The 27,643-nt window shown below is 43.4% G+C and overlaps 1 protein-coding gene across 1 annotated transcript in view; it reads left to right on the forward strand.

The window, feature by feature from the left end:
• The window catches only part of MED27 (mediator complex subunit 27), an 84,744-nt gene extending 64,288 nt beyond the window's left edge, over nucleotides 1-20,456 (forward strand). Inside the window, exons 5-8 of the mRNA XM_005421278.1 lie at nucleotides 2,679-2,786; nucleotides 10,078-10,119; nucleotides 17,196-17,273; nucleotides 20,023-20,456. Of these exons, the coding sequence (XP_005421335.1) occupies nucleotides 2,679-2,786; nucleotides 10,078-10,119; nucleotides 17,196-17,273; nucleotides 20,023-20,157 (363 nt within the window). The 3' untranslated portion in view covers nucleotides 20,158-20,456. The remainder of the gene's footprint in view (nucleotides 1-2,678; nucleotides 2,787-10,077; nucleotides 10,120-17,195; nucleotides 17,274-20,022) is intronic.
• Nucleotides 20,457-27,643: the final 7,187 nt, after the last annotated feature.

Consider the following 27,643-nt stretch of genomic DNA (forward strand, 5'->3'; position numbering starts at 1 on the left):
TTTCTCTGAGCTGCTCTTTTACAAAATTCCTGCTTCTGTCAGACTTGACTAATGATCCAGTCCTACAGAAATCATCTCAATGTCTCGATCTCTCTCCCAGCCAGAGTAAAATCTGCAGGAATCTCTTGTCAAAACAAGAGTGGTACAAAAGAGGGAAGTTTTTTGTTTCAGTACCAGAGCACTATGAGAGCTCATTCTGACAACCCAGCCCAAGTTTTGGATTTTCAGGGTGCCTGGGTGCCCCTGTAAAGGGGGAGTGCAGCTGTAGGACCTTTCTCAGGCAGCTCACTGAGGTATCCAGCTAGGGCTGGGTTTCCACAGCTCCTTACACAGATGGGAGACAGGAATTTTGAATTACTGTGGTCAGGCAAGTGGCTGATCAAGGTCCTGCCCTGGACATTGTGCAGGATGTGACATTTCAGTGCTGTGATGATTCTGGAAGTGGGGAGTGAACCACTGGAAGGGTGTGAAGTCAAATCACCTGGAAAAGGGCAGGGAGCTAATGCAGGAGCATCTGTGCAGGTGAATCGTGTGGGGAGGAGGTTTGAGGCCAGCAGTGAGTTCATTCCAGCAAGCTGGAGTGCCACACACAGGATTTTTCACTGTATTATGTTCCACTGTTCGCTCTGAGGATTTTCAGGAACATCCCACACAGGCTTCAGATCAACCTCAGATTTATTTCTACCTGGCAGCAATGGGAGGTGCTGTGAATGCACAATGGAAAGAGGAAGAGGAAAGAAGGGAGCATCAACTAAAGTGTGTGAAGGCAGTGGGGATAGGAAATATTATACAGAAAGCTGGGTCTGGGTGTTTGTAGAGCAGCCTTATCCTCCTTCCATTAAGATTTCTTTTTCTTTAAAATGTCTTTTTTCTTCCTTTTAATTTTGTTATGTATGGTTGATGCCTAGTGTGAAGTTATAAATAAGAGTCTGTTCTCTCAGCAGACCAATATCCCACTGAAGTGCCAGTTTTAATAATGCAGAAAAATAAATTGAAAACTGTTAACTCTTAATGTCCTGGCAACTTTTCTCAAAGTTTATTCATTTCCTCCTCCTAGCAATTATGACAAAACTCTGTGATTCCAGTGGGTGATCAGCATCATAGCTTGGGCACCTCTGGGTAATGACTTTGCATTTCTAACTTAATTAATACAGTGCCAGGTACTGAAATAACTCTGCCAGTTTTTTGTATTTGAGGACCAACTAGATCTTGTTTAAGAACACCCTGGCAAGATACTGCATTTAAACCAAAATTCACAGCACAATGTGGTGTTTCCATACATGTTCATGGTTCCTGGTGTGTGCATGGCTCATGCCCTGATACAATTTCCTGTCCTTCAACCTTTTACACTTTTTTCTTCACAAATTACCCATTCTTCTGACCCACTTTTTATGTTCTTGCAGCATTATGCCTGGCAGCCTGTCTGCTTGATGGCTGTCATTGTCTCCCCTTCCTGTTCCCCTGTCTTTTCTCTTGCTGTGAATTTGTCCTGCCCTGTTATTCAGACTTTTCCCTGCTGAAGTTCTCCCTGTTCTGTGCCAAAGGTTTGGCATCAGTTCTGTCCAGGCTTTGTGGCTCTGTCCTGCTCTGTACTGATTAAATCAGCTCAGGCTGGGGCTGCTGGTGTTGGAACAAGGTGATGGGCAGCAGTCATTAACAGAAGTTACAAAGGAATAACATCCAACAGATCAATAAAGGTGCATATTGACTGGTTTCTTTAGGTGTGGATTTGTCTGCTGAGGTCAGCAGTAAAAACACATTTGTTTTAGTGGGTGTTAATCTTTACAGGATGAAATGTTGGAACACTGGCAGAAAATGAGCTGCTGCTGGTAGGGAAATATTAAAATGAGCTAATTGTTTCTTTTTTATCTCAGTTTTATGCTTTTGTGGGTGAGGAAAAACTCTCTAATAATCTCTGCATAACAAAATACAAAGACAAGATTCTTGTTAGACACACATCTTAACTGTATTGAAGTACAACTTCATCTTTGAAATGTAAATCGATTTTTAGATTAAAATGCCTTCATTATTGCATTTTTGTCAATAATACAATTTAGGCTTGTTTCTGTTGTTATACTCTGACTGACCCTCTATATTTTCCATTTATACTAGTTTTATTCTTTGCACTTTAACACTTTCAGAGAAGGAAATGAAACCTTTGAAAATGTAACATTTTTACTTTAAGCTGTAGTTTCCTTTGAAATAATTTTACATTTTTATTGGACAGAAAATGTTTTCCATTAAACTCATGGTATGCTTTTACAAGCCAGCATTAGGAGAGTCCGATTCTTCTTTCAAATTGTTTGTCTCTAAGTGGACTTATATTGGAGAATATCAAATTCATTGAAAATAATCACATTTGCCCATTGTTTTTGACAAGTTATTGAGTTGTGGTGTTAATAAAATGGAGAGAATTGCTTGGCAGTGTCATGTCTGCACAAGGGAATTCTGTGAACTCATACATTTTCAGTTGCAAATGAATGTTTGTTTGTTCTGCACTTTGTAGCATCTCTCCTCCTCATAACACACACTGCTTTTAGATCTTTTATTTTGGTCTCTCTATAAAATGTTGAAAACTGAAATTGCATCAACTTAAGCTGTTAACTCGCTGGTCTTACGAATTCAGACACCATCAGCTCACCCTGAGCCCGTTTGTGTCCCTGTCCTGCTCTTCCCAGGTGACCTTGGGGAAGGTGCTGAAGGTGATCGTGGTGATGAGGAGCCTCTTCATCGACCGCACCATTGTCAAGGGCTACAGTGAGAACGTCTACACTGAGGATGGCAAGGTGGGGCACTGGGGCACTCATAGGATGGGGCACTGGGGCATTCACAGGGTGGGACACTGGGGCATTCACAAGGTGCAGCACTGGGGCACTCACATCCCCTGAAAAATCTCTTCTGCAAGAGCAACAAGGGGTAGGATGGTGGGGACGGACAGAGAGGAGAGATCTCTGAAGCCAGGTCAGGAACTTGGGGTTTATTGCTAAGGGTGTGGGTGCAGGGCCCTGCTGGGAGCTGCCAGCCACAGAGAAGTAAAAGGAGTGGTAAAGATAGAAAAGGCAAGAGCATGGTAAAAATGATGAGAAGGTAAAACAGGTAAAGAGTAAAAGAGGATAAGAGAGCGAGGTTCCCATTACAATACAATAAATCTTCTTCTGTGTTGAATATTCTAATTCTCACTAACCAATCTAGTACAAGATAGAAATCCTATAGCATTTACATACAGCTTATAAGAATCATTACATTACCATACTGTGTTACATTTTAAACCCTAAAAACTCCTCTTTGGGCCCCTTCTGCCAAGCTGTAGGGTCTGCTCTGACCCTTGGGCCTGTCTGCAAGCAGAGGGTGTTGTTCCATCAAAAGGGGATCACCTTCAACTGGCCACACCATTGTTTTCCAGTTTTTCATTAACTAAGGTATCTCAAAGTTTGCTTTCATTTCAATCTCGCTTATAGTTTCTATATTCTCAAAATCTTTTGCCAGGCAATCATATTTATAAGGCTTTCCTGTTTCATCTTCCCCAAAACCCTTCACCCAGGATTTTTCTCCTGGGAAGCTGAGAATCCTCAGAGAAAAAAGAAAACAAATTCATATCTCATTTGCTTCTCCTGTGTTGTGCTCACATGTGGAATGTGTTTGGAGATTGTTTACCCACAGGTGATTGTTTTGTTGGTTTCTGCTGTGGGTTGTTTTCACTCTTTGGCCAATCAGTGCCAAGCTGTGTCAGGACTCTGGAGAGAGTCGGGAGTTTTCATTATTATCTTTTTAGGATTGTGTAAGTATTCTTTAGTATAGTTTAGTATAGCATTCTTTAATATAATATAGTATCATAAAATAATAAATTAGCCTTCAAGAACATGGAATCAGATTCAGCATTCCTTCCTGCCACGAGGGGCTCTGCAAATACAATAGGTCACAGCCTCTCCAGCAGCACTGCACTTCATTTCCATATGTTTTCATGGCAGAAAACTGGGATCCCACTGCAGGCACACTGGAAATGCAAAACTGGCAAAAGACTTGGAATGTTTGCACAGTGTTCCACTTTAAATCTGTCTTGTTTTGCTTGGGTTTTGCATCCCCAAATCTCTGAGTTCTTTCTAAGCTCTGAAGCCTTTGCTTGAATTTCTGATTTATCACCTTAGACCCCAGTTGCTGTGTTCATAGTGTCTGCTGAGAAAACATTTTTGCAGTGTACCAGCACATCAACAGCCCAAGGTTCAGCTTTCTCTCTTCTGAGAGCCATTGAGAAATCTTGGGCTGGTTTTTTTGGCTCGATAAACACAACAGAGAGGATCATTGGTAGGTGCTCCTCAAGAATTTGCTTGCCAGGAGCAGCACATCTTGAACAGCAGCTACTACAGCAAGTGTTACCTGTTTCCACAAGTGATTTATTTTGTGAACAGCTCACCCTGCTTGAACCCTGAGATTTCCTGTGCCTGCACACTCTCCATATGGCTCTCCTCAGCACATCAGGAGATGTTAACAGGACCTGACGGCCTTAGCTCAGCTCAGGTCTCTTTCCAGGGTGGAAGGGTCTCTGTTCCTGAGACATCCACCAGGACTCTCCATTCCAGTAACAGCACTAAATACCTCCATGTTTCACATTGTCTCTCTGGAGCTTTCTCTTCTGATTATGAAGCCTATTAAAATAAGAAGTTCATTATATCAAGATGAATATTTGGCACCCATAGGCCATGTTATAATGAGGTGAGACTTCTTTTCCTTTCAGAAGTGATAACTGTGTTTCAGCACACAGAAGCACGTTGTGTGCTGACCCAGAGTTCAGCAGCTCTGAGTCTGAACCTCTGTTCTCTGGGAAAGGCCAGGAGCTGAGCTGCTGAAGGAAATAGTGCAGCTCCATCTCCCAGGTGAGACATTCTTCCTCAAAGGGCGGAGGATTGCCCTAAGAAGTGGTAAAATAAAAATTGCTTAATTTTAATTTGCCTTTTTTCAGACGGGCAGGTTTAAATACCAGTTTGCCACAGAAGCAGCTGCTCTCTAGTCCCTGTATATTTGCATATAAATACAGAGCTCCAGCAGCAGCCCCTCTTCACCCCAAGTTCTGCATGGAAGTGAAATGATGGTCTGCTGAGAGAGCACTGACAGTGTGTGATGGATTCCCATGTCACACCTCATTTGGGTGTGCTCGTTTTCTCTGATGAATCCAGTTTCCTTTGAAGCTCCCTTGAAATACAATAATGCTATATATGCTGAAAAGCTAAGTAAGGAGTTCCTTTCTGAAACTCAGCATCTGGCACTGGGATTCTGTTGAGCTCAAGGTGAACTCTCCTGGGAGCTGCACATTGTTCCTCTGCCATCGTTTGCTGCCAGGGGACAGCAGGACTTGCCAAGGCCAGCTCTGGGCACGGGGCACTAACCTTTGCCTGCTGTCAGTGGGGAGCAGTTCTGCTCCTCCAGAGCATTGCTGTTAACACCTGGCTTATTTCTTGCTTTAAGCCAGTCTGCAGGGGAGTCTGTTCTCTACTCATTTAGCTTTGTGTCCAACCCTGGGCTGTGTGACTGCTCCTGCAAGGATGCACCAACCTGTGACCTTTACGTGGCACTTTGCTATTCCAGTGGGCATCCCAGAGATTTTGCAAACCTGAAGGTCTCTGTTTTAGGTATAAATAGGAACATTTCATTTGACTGAAGTAGAATTGCAGTTGGAGCCACTTAAATCATGAACAAATTTGGCTTGGAAGATTAAATAAATGCATAGTTTGCTGGTTTTGCCAACTGGAGCACATATTGACAAACAGTGAGCTCCTTTTTTTTTTGTCACTAATTAACTACTCTGGTAATTGGAGAATAAGAATTAAGATTGTGCTCTCACAATGATTTGCTTTCCTTATTGTGCCTGCTGGGAATGAGCGATTGCAGTCAGTTAGGAACAGAGTCCATTGCAATTCCTTCCCTGTCACAACAGATGCTGTTGGGAAGGTACTTCAGTGAGGCTTCTACACCATTCTGGCTTCTCAGTTGCTAGCCTGATAGCATGAAAAATGCACCAGCATTAAGGAGAAGCACACAAAAAAAGTAAGAAAAAGATCAGTGAGTATCATCCTTATTAAATAACAGAAATATGGAGAACCCTCAGGAACACAGTAGGCGGTGATAATTTTTCCAGGGAGCAGTTTACACAGTCATTGTTGATTTGGGACTTAGCTTATGTATTCCTAGGAAACATTTAATATTTGTAAACAACAGGGAGATGAGGAACTAGGTGCTAACATGCAATATGGCAATGCTGAAGTGCCTCTTTTCTGTAAGGCAAGCTGAAGAAGGGACACTGGATAAATCTTCTTTGGACTTAAATAACTGGATGAGGGTCTGTTGAGTCACCCTCCAAACTGCACACATTGGAAAGGACTTTAAGTACAAAAAGTGAAATTCAGTGGAAAAAGACTTTCTACAAGTAGAGAGAGGTTTGAGGCAACCAGATGTATTCAGTGGTATTTAAAAAAGGAGAACTGGCCATCACTGGGAGACTGATCACACAGACACTAAGTGAGAAATGGACTGTGCACAGAAGAGGCCAAAGATTTCCCCTCTGATCGGAGCAGTCATCATTTATTACTGAAAATACACTGGTTTTTACCAAACTCTGCATTGCTGGGAAGAAAAAAGGAAGAGACAAGTGCAAACAGCAGAGCTGTTGAGACTCCTCTGGTCCTTCAGTCAGGCAAATCTGGCAAAAAAACCCCAAATCTGGGTTTTTCTCCTGATTGTGGAGCTGCACAGTGACACACCAGCAGTTTCCCAGGAAAGCTGACATGGCATTTTCCAGGTTGCTTTATCTTGCTGTGTGCTCACACATTGAGCTGTGCAGGTTGGCAGGTGCTTACATGACAGCCTCACGTGGTCTCTGCTGAAGTCTCCCTAAATTGGGTTCTCCCTCTTATGTATTTAAATACTTTCACAATTAAGGTGAAAGAGCAGAAGTTTTAAGCTTGCAGTGAGTAAAGCAAGACCAGCCATTCTGGAGGTTTTTTCCAAGCTTTGCTTATACAGACAGAATCATTGCATTTCTTACGTGCCTCTTGTACCTCTCTCGTGAATTATTCACAGACCCTGCAGAATGTCTTTGCCAAGCTGCCAGCTGCATGACTTGGACATTTTTGGTGCCACTTTGCAAAAACAATAAGTGAGATCTGGCAGGCTCTGACATGTCATGGGTGCTGGACCTGCTCACAGTTGCTGTTGCTCACCATCCTAACCCTTCGTGTCCACCACAGACTGATGTATTTTAATTACCCTCATGATTTTAGTGGTGGCACAGTGCCACCCTTAATTTCAGACTGTGACATGCTTGTTGTGCATTGAAATTTAACCATGGATGGGAATTAATTACTAGTGTTTTCCTGATTCCTGACTAAATGAAGCTATGCAGCTCATCTTCACAGGGCAGCTGAGTCATTGGCCTGCCAACAAAAAAATCATATTGGGATTTTTTTGGCATGATAATTCCATGCTTTTCTTTGGATGCAGAGACCAAGAACCACCTTGACAGGGCATGTGGGCACTAGCCAAATTCCTATTTTGCATCCCTTAGACTTAACTAAAGAAACATAAGTGTCTCTGTTGAATTCTCATGTTCAGGAACTTGGGTTATGTTAATGCTATGGCTTCATTAATTACCCCATATCAATAAGAAAAGGCAGCTTTTAGCCTCCTAGCGTAAGAGAGGAGAAGAAATAGTAGTATCAAAGGAAAGCTTCAAAGACAGGCAGAGCTGTCTCTGGGGTAATTTCTGATCCCTGCATTCTCACCACTTCAAAGCTGGCTGTGTGTGTGTTTGGGTGAAGGGGGGGTTGAATCTGATTTCTCTAATAAGTGCTGGCACCGGACCTGTTTGATATGGGATGCAGGGAACATTCTGGTTTGTTATCGCCTTTGAAATCGCTCCGCGACCTTCAGCAAACGGCCTCTTGTTCCAGCTGCTGGGGCTGGCTGGGGAGAGGGGCACTGGGGAGAGAAAGCCCCTGTTTAATTCACATGCAGAGGATGCCCTGAAATTGTGTTTTCAGCAGTTTTTTAGTTACAAATGTGTGTCTTGATTGAAAGTGAAAAGTTGAAGAATAATAGACCTATAACGATGCATTCTTTAATCTGCCTCTGCCTTAATCCTCAGTTTCAGGAGGGAGAGGTGGGCACTCATTTAGGATGTATGCATGGAGCAGGGGCTAGTGGCTTTTTCTTTCTTTCTTTTTTCTTTCTTCCTTTTTTAACATGGATAACATCACGTCTGTAAGACAGGCATTCATTACTTTTTCAGCTTTCCCATCTCCATGCCAACTAATGAACATTCAGAACCTGTTGGACTCATCTTAAAGCAGCATCTGAAGTGGACTTTTTTTTTTTGAGCCTAACTAGAGAGGATCACATACTTGGTTTGATCACTGGAGATTAGCAAACCATCTATACATTCCAATTACAGCAACTCTGCAGTCAAAGAAAAGCTGTAAATTACATTAAAACAGGGGTTTTTTTTTTAATATACATTAATTTTTTATTTTCAAGTGTAGGCCTTTCTAATCTGGAAGTGCAGTGCTGCCTTCCCAGCAGGCACAGGTGGGATAATAAATCAAGCCTGAGTCAAGGTCTGAATGCTGGTGTTCACAGAAGTTCTTGATCTCACCCCAGGAGCCAGGAAATGTTACCAGGTTTGCAGGGAGGTGCCTCAGGGTACTCCTGTCCCCATCCAGCCTGGAGAAGGCATTGGGACATTGAGACATCAGCTGCCTTTTGTCTCAGGGCAAGGTCAGCAGTGCTGAGCTGTGAAACATCGATCCTGGAGCAGCTTCTGAAGCTTTAGCATCATCCTGTCCCCTCTGAGCTCTGGGGACTCAGGAGTCACTGCTGGGCAGGATTTGGACATGGGCCACTTCACACTGCAGCTCCTACAAGAGTGAGAGCTTTTAGCATTCTGACCATTTTTAGCATGGTGAATTAATCACTTGGACTCAGCATCCTTCCTCCTCACTTCCCTCACCTCCCTCTAATGTGTTTTACTCACTTCACATGACTTCCTTCATTTCAGGCTCTTTTTGTGCCTTTGGAGAGTTGTACTGTCAGTTGGAATGTATGGGCACCTAAGGCAGAACTGAAATAATCAGTTGTACCAGAAAAAGAGAGAACCCCCTTGTGAGAGCACGTGTGTCCAGCCCTGGTATATCAGGCACTAGAGGAGCTACCCCTGCTTCATAAATTCACTCAGAAGTTCTTCTGTCTAGACTAAGATTCCTGAGATTAATGCTTTATCAAACACCTTTCCTGTGACAAGTTCTGTGCATACAGAATTGTTGAGTACACTGGGATCTGTAGGAAAAAAGATTTGCAAGTCTGGAATTGATGGAAGCTCCTCTTGTTTTTCCCTGCTGCTTTTCCTTGACAGAGTCTGAGATGTTCCACAGGGCTGGCTAAGAGAGCATTGACGTGTCAGTAGGAATTGTTAAACACCAGAACCACTGGGCTAAGAAATCTTAAATTTCAATTTTGTTCTTTTAGTTCATGTGTAGCTGAGTACACGTTTAAGTCATGGATGTATGCAGTTATCTACAACCTTAAATCTCTCTTAGTGTGATTTTTGTCTGCAAATGTAAATGCAGTTTCCAGAGGGATGTTTTATTTAGCCCCAGTAGACCCAAAGCTTTGGCTTAATTCAGCTAAATGCTCTTTGTGTCGTTTGTAACTGAATCACTTATTCAACACAAGACAAGCATAAACTTAATAAAAATGCCCTCATTTTAGAAACACACTCAAGCTGATGAATATTTGCATAGATCAGCCACAACCCCATACAAATGAAGATTTTGCTTTTTTAAAGAGAACTCATTAATTCAACAGGTCTTGTATGTATAATTTTTTTATTGAAACTCTGCTGGACTATGTTCATTCTTCATTGCATACAAAGGAAATCTTATGTTATTAATTCCCTTTCTTGGATTGCAGCAGGTGAGGGCAAGGGGTCAAAAGAGTGAACTCAGAGATGCATCTTTGTTGATCCATTTTCTCTCCAAAGGTGCTTCTTTATCTGTAGTAATATATAACTTTTTTCTTTTTTTCCTACTGTAGCTTGACATATGGTCTAAATCCAACTATCAAGTTTTTCAGAAGGTAAGTCTCACATCATTTCTCTCTACCTAAGGCACATGTGTGGAATTGATTTTAAATATCTGGGTCCTTATGTTAAATAATTCAGAATTTATTCTTTGTCATCACAACTTGCAAATAGCAAACAATAATCTGTCATGATGGAAAACTGTGAGTAGAAAAGAAGATCCCTTCTAGTGTTATTTAATTTGGATTTATTTCCTATCACAGTTCCAGCTCATGGTTTGGAATAGGAAATCAGAGATTATACTACACTAATCTTAAAATTTCATGAGAAATCAGTTTAAATCTTTTAGGGGAGAAAGGACTGTTTCAGGTTCATTTGGATTTTGCTTTGTTGTTTTCATTGGGGTTTGTTCCCTCACATTCCTGAGAATTTGAGTTTAATAAATCAGTGGAAACCCCTTTCCAAAATGAGTTTGGAAATATTTTCCATTACATTATTTTTGCCTGCCCTTCCTCCCATGATGATGTAAGCCAGAGGAGGGACTTACTGGAATGAATGTTGTGCCATAAAGTAAGAGAAGCCTGATGAGAGAATGGCAGCAATAAAAATAAAACTGCTAAGAAGGTTAAAGTGTATTTTAGAAAGATCTATATCTTGCTATTTTCAAGGAAGGGAAGATTTCTCTTTGAAGGCCTCTTGTCAGAATGCTGTAAGTTCACATTGATCCAAGTTTAAATTCCAGTTTCCCTTCCCTCAAGCCCCAGTTCAAGGAGCTGGAGCCTCCAGCTGCTGCTCTGGCTCCTTTCATCCTCCTTTGGAGTTTGTGAAGCAAATGGGGGTCAGGGACTCGAAAGGGCTTAAAAACAGGGGTCAAAACTCTGGCATCTTGGCTGTGCTTGTGCAGCTCCCTTCCAGGATTTCAGAGGCAGTCAGGAGGGGAGGATGTTGACCTGGGATATTGCCCTGCTGCAGATCAAAGGACAGCTTTTGGGGAGCTGGGTTGCTCTCCCTTCTCTGCCTGGCATTAAAGTGAATTTTTGCTGCAGTTGATTCTTTACCCCGGAGATTAGTGGTTGAAATATTCTTTCTATTTTAGCATCAAGTAGGGTAATAGAGCAGGAAGTAAGACAGCATTTGTTTATCAGCCTGCTTCAAAGTGATTTTTGCAGTGGAATAAATGTAAGGTTATGGAGTGACCTGCATCATCTCCATTTCCCAGTGTGTGTGTTTGCTTGTACACTCATTTGGGCATAAAATTATCCTCATGGATGTTTTGTTTAGAATAACTTGAAAGGGCAAAGTCATATTGCTGAAATTTGTGTTAAATGATAATAAATAATCAGGTTTAGATGATATAATTGTCTGTAGCAAGATAACAGAGTTCAGTAAATGTCCAGTTTGCTTAGATGTCCATGTTAAGGACTCAGGGTACATAAATAAGTGGAATAAATTTCCCTTCATGTCCAGGTGATGCTTTCAGAGCAGAAGCTGGAAGAGATCAGTGAGAAAACATAAAATACCCCTTTTCCTGCTGCCTCTGTGGCTGCAGTATGGATAAATGAGAATCTTTGTTCTCTTCCTAAGTTCCTGTTGTCCAGTTTTCTCTTGATAAATACCAAATTATTCATATTTACCAAAAAATAAATCCAACCCAGAAAGACTTCAGGGAAAGGGTGTTCTGTAACCAGCTGAAAAACTGTCTGTGGGGGGTTTTTATAGTAGTTTTATAGATTTTGTTGCTGGCTCTGTCACTGTGTTACCTTGGACACCTTCACCTCTCTTTGGCTGAGTTTCTCATCCCTCAGGCTGGGGTAATATTTGCTGACTTCACAGGAGCTCTCACTGAATTGGTTGCATAGAGCTCTCAGATTCTTGCCTGAGAAATGTGATAAAAATGGAAGGTGATGGCAGCTTCTAATCAATAGGTGGTGTAGATTGAGCTGATAGTTGAAGAAGTTAAGGCTGAGACCCACGTCAAGTTTTCAAACAGGTGACAGAAGATGCTGTGGTTCAGCATAGTAAATTCTCTGTGGTGCAGTGCTTGGTTTGATTTCCTCTTTATTCTCTAAAGCTGCACTTGTGTCTATTTGTAATACCCAGGAGTAGTGATTTAGGAGTAGCAAAATGAAGGAAATAGATAAAATAGTGTTACAGAAACTATTACACTCTGTTACCAGGGTAGGATCTGTACTGCAGGATTTTCTGAACAAATGTTTTCATGCCACTAAAAAATCATGAGTAAATGTGTCAGAGCACATCTGAATGTTCTTGAAATGTGTTTCTCATGGCAGTCACCAGTATGGCAATGTGGAAAAAGGAAAGACAGGGATGAGTAACTGCTGCCCCCATGGAGGAGGGTGGGCAGCCCTTTCTGCTGCCTGTAAATGTACAGAAGGACAGGGCTGTTCCTCTTTAAAACCCCAACCAAGTTCCCAAAATCTGTCTTCAATGATAATACAAATAAAACATCTGGAGCTCCCCAGATCCCTGCCTGGGGGAGCTGCATCCTGTCAGATCCTCACAGGGTTGCAGCACAACTTTGTAGGACCACAGACCTCTGATCTTCAATCCAACCCTGTCAAACCAAGCTAAATTTGTCCTGACTTTTTGTTTGCAGACACTGGCTGTGTCAGCAAGGCTTTTCTCTCTCCTTCTTACTAGGCAGGGGACCTGGGTGTGTGTGATTTGATGGGGGCCAGCTCCTGGAGGGCCAGTTCTGTTCCAGAGTACACTCATTTTCCCAGTTCCCTGGAGACTGCCTCAATCTGCTCCTGGGGTGAACAAACCTTACAGGCACTGAATGCAGCAGCAGGGTTAGATCCAGAGAATGGAGCTGGGAAATAAGAGAGGGGAATGCTGAAAGGGCAGAAGCACAAGGAGCAAAGAAAAGGTTTTTCAGGCTGCCATGTTGGTGTGACATTTAAACTCCACAGGAGTAGCAAATGTTTTCATCTTAAACCTCCTAATTTTAACACCTCGTGCCTCTTGATCCACTAAAGCAAGAGGAAGAATAAAACAGGAAATAAGGAAAGATTTTGAGGCTTAAATCCTGGTATACATGAAGGCTGCATGATTCCAGTCATTGTGCAGAGGGTTCAAAATTCTAATTGTAAAGAATGGTGCAATGTTCATATCTTTGCATTCAAAAAAAGAGGGAAGAACAGAATTTTGGAGCTGCTGTGAGGGGATCAAACTGGGAGATGGTGTCAAACAGGTGCTCAGTTAAGAGCAGCATAGCTGGTGTTGCTGGGTACTATGAAGAGGTTGGCTGCTTAAATCATGTGCAGAGGCTTTAAACCCATATATTTCATTCTGATCTCTGAGTCCCATCCTTATTTTCACCTAAACAGTCTCACCAGTTCTAGCAATGCCACAAACTGCTTGTGTTTTTGCTTGATCTGCTTCTCCCCAAAGCAGATTTTCACCAGATCTTGGAGAAGCTGTTTGTGAGCCCTGTGATCCCAAGTGCTGGCATTTTCACCAGCACAAGGGCACATAAGTATTGTAATGTATGAAGATGTATTCCTGTCAATAATCTCCGAGTGAGATCACATGCAGGATGAATGCATGCATGAGACAGAGCGTGGGCTCTGCTGCTGCTGCTGCTGCTCAAGGAGAGGAGCTGGGCTGCTCCAGGGTCACCTGCACGGCTGCTCCGGGGCAGGACCAGCCCCTGCCTCTCCTCAGAGACCTCCTGGAGTGAAATAAAACCTCTGGGACCCAGTCCAGATAAGCAGAACAAGCAAAATAATAACTAAACACTGCAAGCTCTGAAAACAACTGATAAATCCTGTGTTTCAGAGGAGTGTGGTGGTGCTGTCCTGAACTGGGGAAGGGTCTGTAGAGATTTGTGTGAGTTCCTCAGTGCCTGTTCCATCCATCATCCTTCCCAGCACCTCTCAGGCACCACATTCCCTCCAGAGAGACTCAGATCTGTTCCTGGAGAGAAGATTGAGTAATGGGAATCCTTGGGAATGAACAAAGCCATTCGTGCAGTTTTCCACGCTATAAAAGATCTAAACACTAATAAAATAACTTCCTTTTCTTTTTCTTTCCCTCAGTGCTGTGATCAACCTTCACAGCTCATTGCTACAGGCTACTGTTAAGGCCATGAACTTGCAAGGGTTTGGGGAAAAAAAATTAAAAACCTTTCAGGGGATTTAAAGAATCCCTTTATATTAGATGGAGTTGTCAGTGCCATGCTTGAGGGAATAAACCAGTAAGTGGCAAGGAAAGTTGTGGCTCTTAAAGGAAGTTCTGCATTTACTTTTGAGAAGGATATTTCCTGGCAGTGAGATAGAATACATGGGGAGAAGGAGAGCTTTTATAATTCAGCCATGTGATGGTTTTTATTAGACCAGGTGTAGCTGCATTCACCTGGTCTGTGGTGGAGCAAAGCTGTGCCTTAGGTCTTTGCTTTTGTGCTGCTTTTCCCAGTTACAGGAAGCACTTGCTCAACCTTCTCCACCTATAAATTGTATAATTTAATTTTTTTTAATGGATTTTCCAGCTTTGGGAATGCTGTATGACTAACCAGTGTCATCAAAGCCCAATAAAGCCATTTTTGGATGTGGCACCTTTGGAAAAGTCAGTACTGATCCAACGCATTACAACTCTTCCTGTGAAAAAGTGAGACTTTTTGCCAAATCTGTTTTTTCCATGTCACTGAAGTCTCTTTTCCTCAGTCTCCAAGTGCTTAGTTCAACAATGGCTATTTTATTCAGCAGAATTTTGCTGCAGGAGATTGCCTTGTTTTTCCTTTTTTTTTTAGACAAGAAACACAAGTGCTTTGCAATAGATGAATTGTGAAATATTGAGCTCTTCTGCAAGATCTCTTGAAAATCCATTTCAAGGTTCAGAGCAGAGCTATCCCAATCGATGTGTGCTCCCCTGAATATGTTTCCCTATAAAAAAAAAAAGTAGAGAAATTAGAAAGTGACTGATAACTTAGATAGCAGCAGGTAAGGCACAACGATAGAAGTGGAGTTAATAAAATAAAACCTTGAGATGTACAAAATATCATCCCACACCCAGAATAAATTAGTTTCTGATTCCAGCTTGGCTGGAAGAAAAAGTGTGTCCCTTAAGTGAGCTGGCAGATCCACAGTTTGTTTTGCTTTGCTTTGGTGTGAAATTGAATTGCCATTAGGAAAGCTGGGTATTGATCTTTTGGGATTTTTTCTTTTTCCCCTCCTCTTTTTTTTTTCCTTTTTCCTCTTCTTTTTTAATCTTGATCAGTTTGTGTTTTCTGTCATTGTCTGTTCTCTTGGGGGGGTTAAATTCTCCCTCACTCCCATGCCCTGGGCAGTTTATCCATGGCCCAGCTCTCTTCTGTTTGACATCACGTTCTTTGCTGGGTTGGGAAGGGGTGGGGAGTCATTCCTTTACTTTTCTTCCTCAAATTTGATACCCACTTTGATCTTTTTTAGCTATCAGCTCTTGCTTAGGGTAGAAATTGCCTTCTTTTCGTGCAGAAGGCATTATTAGTGTTCCAGCAATGCTGGGATGGCTTTCATCTCCCCAAGGAATCTCATTATCTTTACATTACAATAGCAACAGCATATGGGCAACTTTGCCAAAGTGGCCAGTCAATTTAAATTTGTTAATAGCAGTATTTTTTAAGCAGCTTCCTTCAGTGCCAAGAGAAAACAACTTTGTTGTTCAGGAGGAAAAAAAAAAGAAAAAAAAAAAAAACAAACCACAGTTTGTTAGAAGTAGAAATATAGCAGAAGGAGAACGGCTGCTCATAAATATCTTCAGAACTTCCTATTCTTTGACATGTCTGCTACTATCCTATAAAAGCACCAGCTCAAAACAAAAAAATCAGATAGCTGGTGGGGCTTCTGAGCACTGCATGAGATGTGTTTAAAAGCAGTGGCTGGTTTGAGTTATGCTGTGCTATTAATGCACAGTTCATCACATTATTTCTCATATTTATTTTTACATGGTAACACAGAAATGGCTAAAACAGGCCGAGGTCCTTTTTGTGAATATTTTTGCAAACTCACCAGGATGTGCAAAGTCCTGAAAGTTTTGCCTTCCAAATGTCAGAATCACATGTGAGTGAGGGAGCTGGGTGTGTGAGAATGGTGGGGAGCAGATCCTGGGTCTGAAATAGCAGGAAATCTCAGAACTGGATTCAGACAGCCTGATGTGATGGAGAGCTCTGTGGAGGAAGTTTGTATGGTGTGAATGAGAGCCTGGCTATACATGGATTTATTCAGGAATATATCTTTGGCAAAACCACCTCCCTGAATAGCTTCAAGCACGAGCCTTTCTTGTCTCCAGTGAAACTTGGAGTGCTCCAACTCCCATCGCTGAATTGGACTTAACTGCAAATGGGGAGCAACTGGAGCTAGCTGGGAATAGCACTGGGAATTTCAGTTCTCACTTCCTCTTACTCAAACTTTCCTAGAGTCTGTAGACTGGCCCTGAGAAGAGCTCCACTCCCATGCCAGAACTAGAAAATACAATTAAATCACCCTCTGTAAAGTCATGTATTTTGTTGGAAGCTTTGACAATACTGATGAGGGGACCATTGAGATTCATGAGTTGAAATCTGTGAAAGAGCTCTTGTGGTTGTGTTGTTGTTTTGAATTCTTTATTGTCCAGCCTAAAGAGTTTTTCCAGTAATTTCTTGCATTCAACGTGGAATTTCTAAGAAGCAGTAAGCTGTTGACTGTGCTGATAACAGCTGACAGGCTGAATACTGCTAGAAAAGTGTATCATAACTGTCAGAAACTGCCCCTTGCAGAATAATTTGAAAAATTGTACTTATTTAAAAAAAAAAATAGTCTGTCAGCATTGGTTAGTTTTCCTGATTTTTCTTGTAATTATTCTTGTTATTATAAACACACATTTTATATGTGCAATTCCCAGATGTGTGATCTTGCTATGGCTCTGTCTGGGAAATTAAAAAGCTTTTTATCAGAAATCTTTTAGTAATGCAAGTATTTATAAACCATAATCATATTAATTGATTCCTGATGTCAGAGGAAATGAAACTGAGTAATCCTTGTACTCCCTGGTTTGCTACCTCCCCATGGAATTGATGGTTTTCCTGCAGGCTAACACTGCTTTGTGTGAAATGGGGAGTGAATAAAGGTATTTTTTCTCCTTTGGTCTGATGCAGGTGACAGATCATGCAACCACTGCCTTGCTGCATTACCAGCTGCCCCAGATGCCAGATGTGGTGGTCAGGTCTTTCATGGTAAGTCTGTTGGAAAACACCTTTTTCCAGCCCAATTTGAGTGTGCTTGCAGTGGCTGACATCAGGCAGTTCTGATGCAGTTGGGATTTCCCCAGAGACTGGGATTCTTTGTGTCTCCTCCCTGGACAGGGATGAAGAGCCCATCCCCATTTCCCTGAGGGAATTGGTATTGGAAAACTGAGTTGGGAATGGCTCTTCTGTCCAGGTGTCAATATTGGCCTGATGATTCCTGTCTGCAAAGGTCAGAACAGGAGGAAAAACTCCCTCAGCCAAACTCTGTCCTTTGGCCCAGCCCTTGGACAGTTCTGGATGTACAAAATCTGCTCCACTGGCAGTTCCCTGGGAAGAGGAAATTGAAATTCCCAGAATTAGTAATCCAGCTGAGGAGCTTGCCCAGTATGGGAAGGGATGGGCATTATTTACAGAGGGTTCCATTTTGTATCCAAACTTTGTTCCCGTGGGACTGTGTGTACTCACCCAGCTCAGCAGCAGGTGTTTGGAGAAGCAAGGAAATCCTGGAGTATTCAGATCTTCTCTTACTGAATAAAATTAATCCAAGACAATTCTACCTTGATGTACAGATTTAAGTTTATCCCCTTTAATTCTTTTTGTATTTAGAATCCTATTTGTGAAATAAACTTGCATAAGAAGCAGCCGTGTTAATCAGAGGGTGAATACAAGGAATTAAGATTCAGGATTCCTTCTACCAAGATGAATTTTGGCTGTTAGAGGAGGATATGGGGACATTTTCTTTACAATTCAGGCTTTTTCCTCCACTTCCTTCCTTTATGTTGCCCCTTGACCTGGAGCAATGCAGCTGAGACTTTGGGAAACATAAATCTCACTTTGCCATTCACTGTCTTTAGGAGTGTTTAGCACCAGTTCTTTTACATCCTTAATTTCCAGTGTGTGATTTCAGAGCAGTCAGGCTCTCCTCCCTGCTGTGCTGGATTGGTTGTTTAATAAAAAGGCCTCTAAGATGAGAGATTTGCAAAGTGCATCTTAAAATAATAGGTTTTGAAAGGTGAAAGCAACCATTACTGGTCAGATCCATGTTCAACATGGTCCTGAAAATGAATGTTGAGTAGAACAAGTGGTTTGTGTGAGCCAAGGCCCTGCTGTGTTGATCAGAGAAAACACCAAAGCTTCCAACAAAGCAAAACCAGCGCAAGTGTCAATGTGTTGGGCCTTTCAGCTGTCACGTGTGCAATCCTCATGACAGAATCTTCTGGAGCCCTAATTTTCTGATGGGAATGAAGAACCCATTCCTTTCTTTTCTGTCAATGCATGTCTCAAGTGCACAATTTAACTTCATTTACCTATTTTTGTATTATGGCTCAGAAAATTCGATTTCTTGATAGTGCAAGCAAAGCCCATCCAAGCTGAAGTAAATAACAGCAATTTACTTGTAGAGTTGTGCTGCCCTTGTCCCCATATTTACTGCTCAACCCAGACAAGATCTAGTTCTTCTGGAGGAGCTTTATTGACAGCCCAAGGTTCGGTTGCTATAGAGAAGACTCTGATGAAGATGGAAGGATTTGTTTCAATAAACTCAGCTGACCTCTTCTTTAGAGAACAATTTTCTCTTATCGATGTAATTCAATAGGACTTTAAATGACAAGATTCATGTGCATCCTTCACAGTATAAATCTGCTGGTCTAGGGCTGTTTTAGTTGTGTATCTCCTTGAGTGGGAATTGGGTTATGCAATGCTCATTGTTGCGTGTGATGATGGGAACAACCCATTTCAGAGGCAGGAACTTTGTGAAGGAACATCTGAACTTACCCTGTGTTGTTCAGCACTACTTGTTACTGTCATATTTTCTGAAAAATCCCTTTGCCAGGATTTCTTCTCCTGGGAACGTGAGAAGCCTCAGCTTCTCCATGTTTTGCTGCTCTGGAATGTAGTCTGGAGGTTGTTTATCCAAACATGTAAATTGTTTTTAATTAATGGCCAATCACAGCCAGCTGTGTTGGACTCTCTGAGTCAGTCACGAGTTTTTATTATTCATTCTTTGTAACCTTCTTCTCTTTCTTTAATATAGTTTTAATATAGCATTCTTTTAATATAATATAATACCATAAAATAATAAATCAGCCTTCTGAGAACATGGAATCAGATTCTCATCTCTCACCTCATTCTGGAGACCTCACAAACACCACCACTGCTGGCCTTTTATTTATTTTATATCTATGTAGTCATCGGGGTAATCAGGTTTAAAATGGCTCAGTATTTTTATGACCAGTGAGTATTGATCCTGAAATTGCATTAGAGAGGAAGTTCATTAGCTGGATGTGGGAGTCCTTCTGTCTTCAGCTCTGGAGAGCCCAGCCTGCAGTGGGAGTGCAGCAGGGGGTGATAGATGCTCATGGCAAGAGACAAACCAGTGCTCAGCTGGAGAAGGCACCACCAGGAGGAACAATTATATCCCAGTAAAGATGTGAGGCGTTGCAGCACTCGCCTCCCCTCACAGTTCTGGAGCTGCAAATGCCTCCTGCTCACAGGGCAGGAATTGCTATTAATGAATTTGCTTAACTGACTAAAAAAGGGATGATTAATAAAGTGGGAATTCAGCTCTACAGTGACCTTGTAATCTTCAGGGTGCTTGTGTTTATAAAATCACCCTGCACCTCGCTGGGGCCTGGCCAAAGCACATCCTCTGTCTGTGCTGCTCCTGTTTGACAAGAGTAATGACAAAGGGGAACACCCATATCCAGTTTTCTTTAATTTCTCTCCCTTTTCCTTCTAGACCTGGTTAAGGAGTTACATAAAGCTGTTCCAGGCTCCGTGCCAGCGCTGTGGGAAGTTCCTGCAGGATGGCCTCCCACCCACGTGGAGGGACTTCCGAACCCTCGAGGCTTTCCACGACACCTGCAGGCAGTAGGAGCCCAGAGGAGCCAGCCCTGGGGCTTTGGGACAGCCCTGGTGGCTCCACTCTGAGCCTCCCTGTCCCGAGCAGTGAGGTTGCACTCAAACATTTGACTCGAGGCACATGTGAGACTGATCCATCTTGGAGGAGAAGCTGTGTGTGTGATCTGAAATGATCTGCCTGGGAAGATCTGGCAGTAATTATCATTACTCCAAACTTTAATGAAAATATCCATTGTACAGTTTCCGTTTTGTGACAGAATTTGCAATGCTGAGGACTTTTATAAGCTTGAAATAAATTTTGTATTCTCAAAATTTGTGCTGTTTGTTTCGCTGTTTGGTCAGCAAAACCTTTGAGTTTGGTGTGGATTTTTCAGTGCTGCTCTTTTCTTTAGGAAAACTGGAAACATTTAAACACGCTGAAATGTTGGGAGGGGGAATTGTTGCAAGGCTGCTTATCTGTGTGCTGGGATATTTTTGTGGAAAAAGAGATTATGGCATTGATTAAACACAGAATTTCAAAGGCATGTGGCAGCTTGGAAGATGCAGTGTAACTTTCTGAGGCGGGGGGGAAACAGATGTTTCCCTTTACTGAAATTGTAATGAGAAATGTTAACAAAATCTGCATGTATTAAGTGGTTAGAAAACGTGTGATGAGCAGTGACAGTCGTGTTCTACAACTGAAATAATTCAGCCCTAAAGCAGAGTTTCTGCAGCACAGATACCCAGCGTGTTTCCTGAATGATTTAAAATGTACACGGAGCACGCTGGAGAAGAGCAGGATCCCTCCCAGCAATCCCTGAGCTTGGAAGGGATGGGAGAGTTCCATCCTCTGAGCCTTGGCTGCTTTTCCTTTCCCCAGACACGGGGAAAGGTCCCTGCTCCTGTCCCAGCCCGGGGATGTCGTGGGTGAAGTCTCTCCTCCGGTGTTTTGCTCTCCTGTGTCACCCCCTGTCAGCCAATTTGATTAATTCCAGTCTCATTCCCACCTCTTGCTGCTGCAACCCACAAAGGCTTCAGTAATCAGCTGAGTTGGGAGCTGGGAAGGGGAGCTCTGGAGGACCCTTGTCACTCCATTAAGTGTCAAATAAATTGACAGTGCTGCAGAATAATTTTTGAGGTTCCTTCTGCCTTTAGACAAGTTTCTGTTGCAGGACTGGCTCATATGAAGGAGAGAGAAATTGAAAGAAAATCCGTGTTTATGTCTGTGGAGGCAGAACACTGTGTGTGAAGGATGAGAGTGTGTGTTTGAGCATGTTAATAATGAGATCTAATTTTTTTTCCATATTATTATCAATAATAACGTTCCCAGTCGCCAAACAGAAGAATTACCATAGCAGTGGGATAATGGCCATTTCAAACCCAGCTGCAGTTGGATTACCTAATGAAAACTTTTTGTGCTGTTATTTGACCCAAGCAGCCTTCTCAGTCCAAAGATCAGCCAAGACAGAACAACGTTTGCATCTTGGATGAGCCCAAGCCTTGGAAATAATCAGCCCCACTCTCCATCCTGTTCCTGTGCTAATTAGGCCTGGCTTTCTGATAGCATAAGCATTTTTTTTTGTTACTATAAAGGTCATAATATGATATCCAACCTGCTTTAGGCACTGCTGGCTGCTCCCTTCTGTTTATGCTTAAATAATGGTGCAGAAAGCAAATCCTGAGGTTCACAAAAGTACCGTGTGTGGAATCGTGTCTTGGCATTTGGAGATAATTAGTTGCAGAAAACAGCGTTGTCCAGGTCTGTTAATTGAGCCTGAAATTTTAAACCTGTAACTGGGGAGTCTGATGGAGAGTCACAGAATTCACTGTAAGTACCTGAGTATAAAAATAATTTGTTTTACTGAAGTGCAACACAAACCTCTTTGTCAGGTCCTTTCCCCCTGAGCTGCAGCAGAGGGATCAGGATCTTGGAGTTCTGTCCCTGCAAGCCTTGAAGGGCAGCAGGTTGGAATATTTTCCAATATTTGGGGGTGTGAAACTCAGCTCAGGAGTTCCAGCAGTTTGGATTTGGTCTGTGCAGTCCAGAGCCTGGTGGCAGTGCCTGGTCATCCCTGGGATGTGGATTCCCAAGGAAAGCAGAGGCTGCTCTGAGTGTGAGGGCTGGAAGCTGGTACAGAGTCATTCCTAAGTACAGAGCCATTCTCACAGTCACAAAATTGCTGTGGTTTTTCTCAGCTTTGGATACTGGACATCATAATTATTTTTGTCACCCTTAGAAAGGATGGGTGACCAAAAGCAGTTTAGTTGAAGAATGAGTGACTTTGCTCTTTACCACTGGAGTTTGTTGCAGGTATTAAAGCAGTCCCAATCTCTAAGGCAAACACCAAGGACTGTGATCCATAAGGAGTGGTTGGCTCTCAGCTGTTCCAGAGCGTCTTCCAGGCCTGCACTTGTCCTTACCCTCATTTCTGCAAGGCCAGCAGGACCAGGAGTGGCCAAACTGAGCAGAGAAAGAAGAGGAAAGTGATGCTCATGCAGAAACAGGAGCTGCTGTGGTGGCTCTGGCTGTGACAGAGCTGAATCATCCCAGTGTGGTTGTTCCTGTGCAGGATCCATCCAGCTCCCTCCTGCTGCAGGGCAGCTGCAGCCCCTGGCCCTGGCCACTGTCACTCGGTGTCACCTCCCTGAGCCCAGCCTGCTCCTCTGGCAAGAAATCCCTTCTATTTCCCCTGTGCAAACCCCTCCTGCTGTGCTCGTGGTGCTGGCGAGTGCTAAAGGTTACAAAATCCATCTTTTTGCTAAGAAAGCAACTTAATTAATGTCCACGTTTCTCTGGTGAAGGGAACCCGCAGCAGATCCGCAGCCGCTCCCCTTTCCCTCCCCGCACCCCTCCCCAAACTGTTTTAATTTCTCTGCCAATATTGGACAAATGTAACAGGCTGACTTTTTAATTTTCTACTCCCAGGTCTCCCTTGTCCCCTCATGCATTTTTCATCACAGCTCATGGCTCCCTCCCCGCCTGCCCTGTGAAAAATATTGATCGACTGATTAAGCCATCAAGCCATGGCAAACAACTTTAATTTTCTAACCAAAGCCTTTTAGTTCTCTTTCCTTTCTTGTATATTTGTCGCCTTTTCCCAAAGTTTTTAACGTCTGCTCAGAAACAAATACATTTTTTGCATTAGGCCCTGGGTTAATTGGTGCTGTGCAGCAGCAGGAGGAATCCACAGGGAAGTTTTTACCCAGGAATGCAGTAAGACAGTGAGTGCTGTTGGTGTATTCCCATTTCAAAGCTAAACCTTTTGGAGAAGGGCTTCAAGAACACGTGGGAAAGGTTTCCCTTTTCTCTTTGGCCTCTCCCAACAGCTTTAAATTTTAAGAGTGAGTGGAATCCCCTCACAGCAGTGCAGCAGCCCTGGCCACACCAACTGAGCTTTGGGTACCTGACAGGGCTCCTGCAGCTTCTCCAACCCCAAATTTACATCCTTGGCTAAACCCCCTGAAGGCTCACAGGTTTCACCCACCCCACGCTCCGAAAGCTGCTGGAATTCTGCAAAAGTGAGAGCTGGGTTGCCTTGTAGAGCACTTTGGAGGCCTGATGATGATGAATCCCAGGGCTGGCAGGTGGGTAAAAGCATCTTTCTTGCAAACTCAGAACGTGGTTTCAGTGAGGCTTGTCAGAATCGCTCCGTGGGTTTGCAAATTGCTTTCCAAGGTAGAAATGCAGCTTAAATATGAGGATATTTGTCTCTCAGTGGCAGTCTCTTGTGTTGTGCTGTGGGGCTGCAGCCCTGGCTGGGGTGAGCAGGGCTGGGGTTTCTGGTGTGTGGCAGGATCCCCATCCTGAGTGTTGTCTCCAGAGCTTGTTCTGGTGTCTCCAGAGCTGTGAATTCCAAAGATGTGGCAAAACCTTCCAGAAGTCCCCTGCCATGGAGGGTTTGCAGGAGAGCAGTGCAGGACTGGGCCCCTTCACACCCCTGTGCCTGGACTCTCCACCAGCATCTCCCTGGGAATCCATCGCCCTTGCTCTGTGCCAGGACACCCAGAGCTGAGCCCTGGGGGTGGGAGAGGCTGGCAGGGAGGGGGTCAGGCAGCAGGCTCAGGGTCCCCTTCCAGCTGTCACCCAAAATTGCAGAGAAGCCTCAGAAATTCCTCCTGCCACCTCTGCTGGTGTGACCCCAGCATGGATCTCTGCATGGGTTTAGTTCACATCCATGCAAGAGGGGGGCAGGTCAGCCTCCAGCTGACTGAACTCAGGTTTACCAGAGAGTTTGGTCCTTCAGGCCATGTCCTGCTCCTCCTCCCCCAGCCCTGGGCAGGAGCTGTCACTGAATCCCACAGCCTGAGTCTCCAATGCCCTGGTTCATCACAAACACTGCACTGAAAGTCAGAGCTTCTGTTCCTAACTCACCTGGTGTCCTTCAGAAAAGGAGATTTGCTGCAGGTGAACACAGGAAGGGGTGGCTTCAGCTGGGCTTCTTCACATCAGACAGCAGATGTTTTTCCCATGGGTATTCCCTGGTTGGAAGCAGCAGGGTAAGGAGGGAATTGGTTGTTTTGTGTCTCCTCTCTTCCTTTGAGGGACACTGACTGCAATATCAGATAATTAGTTCCTATAAAGACATATGTGTGTGTCATGAACTTGCTGGAATTTGTGAGGTTGTCTTTCTTCTTCCCTTTTAAAAGCAAATGATCAAAACAAGAGACGTCTCCAGACTTGCTCCTTGTTAACACAAGGAGAGCAGTGACCCTCTGGAAGGACAGGGGTGTGTCCCTGCAGCAACCAGGATTTTTTATCAGCTGGCATTTTATCCTCTGTAAAGTTCAACAGCAGCACTAATACCTGATTGCTGGGTTTGTGTCATAAAAATGAAAGGGGGATTAAAAAAAAATGAAGTATGGCATAGGAATGTAAATGAGCTTTTATTGTCTTTTGAGTTGGGAGAACCCAGGGACAGCTGAGCATTTCTCATTTTATTTACTTTTTTATGTTAATAAGGAGGCTAATTTAAAATGGGAGTCCTTGTGATAGACAGGATTGTGCTGATTAAAAAGTTGCTCTGAAAACCAGAGGACCAGGATCAAGGACAGAGAAGTTTTGTTATTCAGGTGCTGAGACTGAGCGTTTTGGGTTTAAAGGTGCCCCACTCTGGTCTTCAACATCTCCAACAGTCCTGCAGATCAGCTCAGGAGTATTGCCAGAAAACAACAAATATGTGAAAAATATTAATTGTGAGATCATTTCGAATTCATGAGAACAAATATTTGCGTGGAGAACGTGATTCTGAGGGACAGTAATGCAGGCTGGGATTTATGTACCCAATTGCAATTAACTCGTGCTACCAACGTCTCAGCTACTGAGTTTCACAACAAGCTGCTCATTTGGCATCTGCAGGTGAAGAATTATGAGCAGGAAATTTCAGTGTAGCCTTGGTATAAAAATAAAGCTGATGGAGGGGAGCAGCAGCCTGTGCCCGTGCAGCGCTGCCGTGCCCTTGTCTCTCACCATCTGCAATTCCTCCCTGCATTTTGGGTTTATTACGGTATTTTTAGCCCTTTTTCTTTACTTACTGTTGACAATCCCACTTTAAAGTGCTGAAAAGAAAGCAGGAGTGCTTTTTTACAGTGTCACCAGCCGGGGCTCGGGGTGACAATGGGCTGTGGGCTCCCCTGGGTTGGGAACAATCCGGAGAGCAGCCACAGCAGAGGTGACCCGTGGGCACTGCTCATTTTCTGCTGGATGAAAAACTCTGCCAGCCATCAGTTCCTGGAGCTGGTGAGGCTGGAACCTGCTGGGGGACCTGAGGGGAAGGGAAATGTCACAGGAGAATGGGAGCTGGGAGGGAATAAAGGCTGGCGAGGGGACAGAGCATCCTGCCCAGGCAGGGCCAGCCAAAGCTGGGTGATGTCCTGAGATGCTGAATTTGAGCAAAAATTGCTAAACCACAACCTTAACAGGAGGCTTAATTAGATTTTGTTTTCTTTCTCTGAGGTTTTACCCAGCTCTCCTATCAATCCTGCTCTTGTGATGAATTCTTCCTGAGCCGGGAGGTGACTCTGATGAAACGCTCGCACTTCCAAAACCCTTCATCCTGAGCTTCCCAAACCTCGGTTTTCTGACAGAAATGTGCTCCCAGCTAAGGGGAGGGAGAGAAACCGTGCTGCTCCTTCACATCAAGGTCTGCTCTGCTCAGGGCGCATGTGGTTCCCTGAGATTTTGGGTGTTTTTTCTCCCCTGGATCTGTGGATGAAGCAACTGATGCTGCTGCAGGATGTGCTCCTGGCCTCAGCTCGGGTGCCACCTGGGTCTGAGGTCCTGGAAGGTTATAGCCAAATTATTCATTGCATTAAGTACTTTTCTCCTACAGAAAACCATGAGGAAATTAATCCCAGAGTATTCAACAAAACAAGCCAAGAAGAAAAGCTGCCAAGCTCTCCTGGTTTGCTTTTTGTTTTCACCGAGCCCCTCGCTGTAATTACAAACATCCGTGAAATTAAAACTGCAAATTGCTGAGGTAGGAGAGTGGAAAGGCCGGGCTGGGAAACATTTAAATTGCTGTGACAGGACATTCTCCCAGCCTTAAAGCAGCAGTGGGGGGATCAGCAAGGAAGTCCTGCCAAACTCACCTGGCAGCCGTGTTGATTGTGCCAGGAAAACACAGGTGAGCTCTCCAATATCTGCACAGCTGGTCCCCACAGAGCCCCAGGTGTGCAGGGGCTGCTGCCCTCTGCAAGGCAGAAATTCCCAAACTTCTTCAGGAAGCTTTAAAACCATGCATTTCCTCACACATCTTTGGGTATCATCCCACATTTGACACCTCAGTTTCCTGTTAAATCAATTAAACTGGTTAATTTGCTTCTGTTAAAAATCCTTTTGATTGTTTTACTGTTAATGGACTGTTACAAAACTCAGCAGAAAGGCTGGTATTTAGTTTTCATCTGTGAATATTTTTAAGGATTTTTTGGGGGGAGAAAGGGTGCTGCTTAAAAAACAGTCAAACATGGGCAGGCTCTGAACCAGAAAAGAGCTGAGTTATCTCTTTTTTAATACAAGCCACCTTATAGCACGAGGTGGAGAAATCAATACACCCTCACCCTGGTTATCAGAAGAGCTGCAAATATTCAACATTAAATAGGGGTGATATAAACAAAACCTAACACCTTCAGCCCTTGAGATTAAAAGTGGATTCACTTTATTTTTCCCAAGTCTGGTGCCACCAGGGCTCTGCACCAGCACGGTGTGAGAATTGCTGGATAGGGAAAGCAAAGCTTTTGAAGAGCATTCCAAAGGCAAAGTAATTGTTTTTTTAAAAAATGAAACAGAACAGAAACAAAAAACCCACCTTGAAGTCCCTGGTTTTTAAGCTGCACTTTAAATTGGTGGTGCCAAGCAGAACTTTTCCCCTGTAAGGCTCCTAGCACCGAGTAATGTGCTTTTGGTCTCCTTGGATGCCATTTGAGTTCTGTTGTTTTATCACCTTTAGATAAAACCGGTCCTTTTAATGCTCCTATTTCAAAGAAATAACTTTGGGTTACCTGGCATTTTGTCCTCTTCCCCT

The sequence above is a fragment of the Geospiza fortis genome, unplaced genomic scaffold, assembly GCF_000277835.1.
Source record: "Geospiza fortis unplaced genomic scaffold, GeoFor_1.0 scaffold27, whole genome shotgun sequence".
Classification (NCBI taxonomy): domain Eukaryota; kingdom Metazoa; phylum Chordata; class Aves; order Passeriformes; family Thraupidae; genus Geospiza; species Geospiza fortis.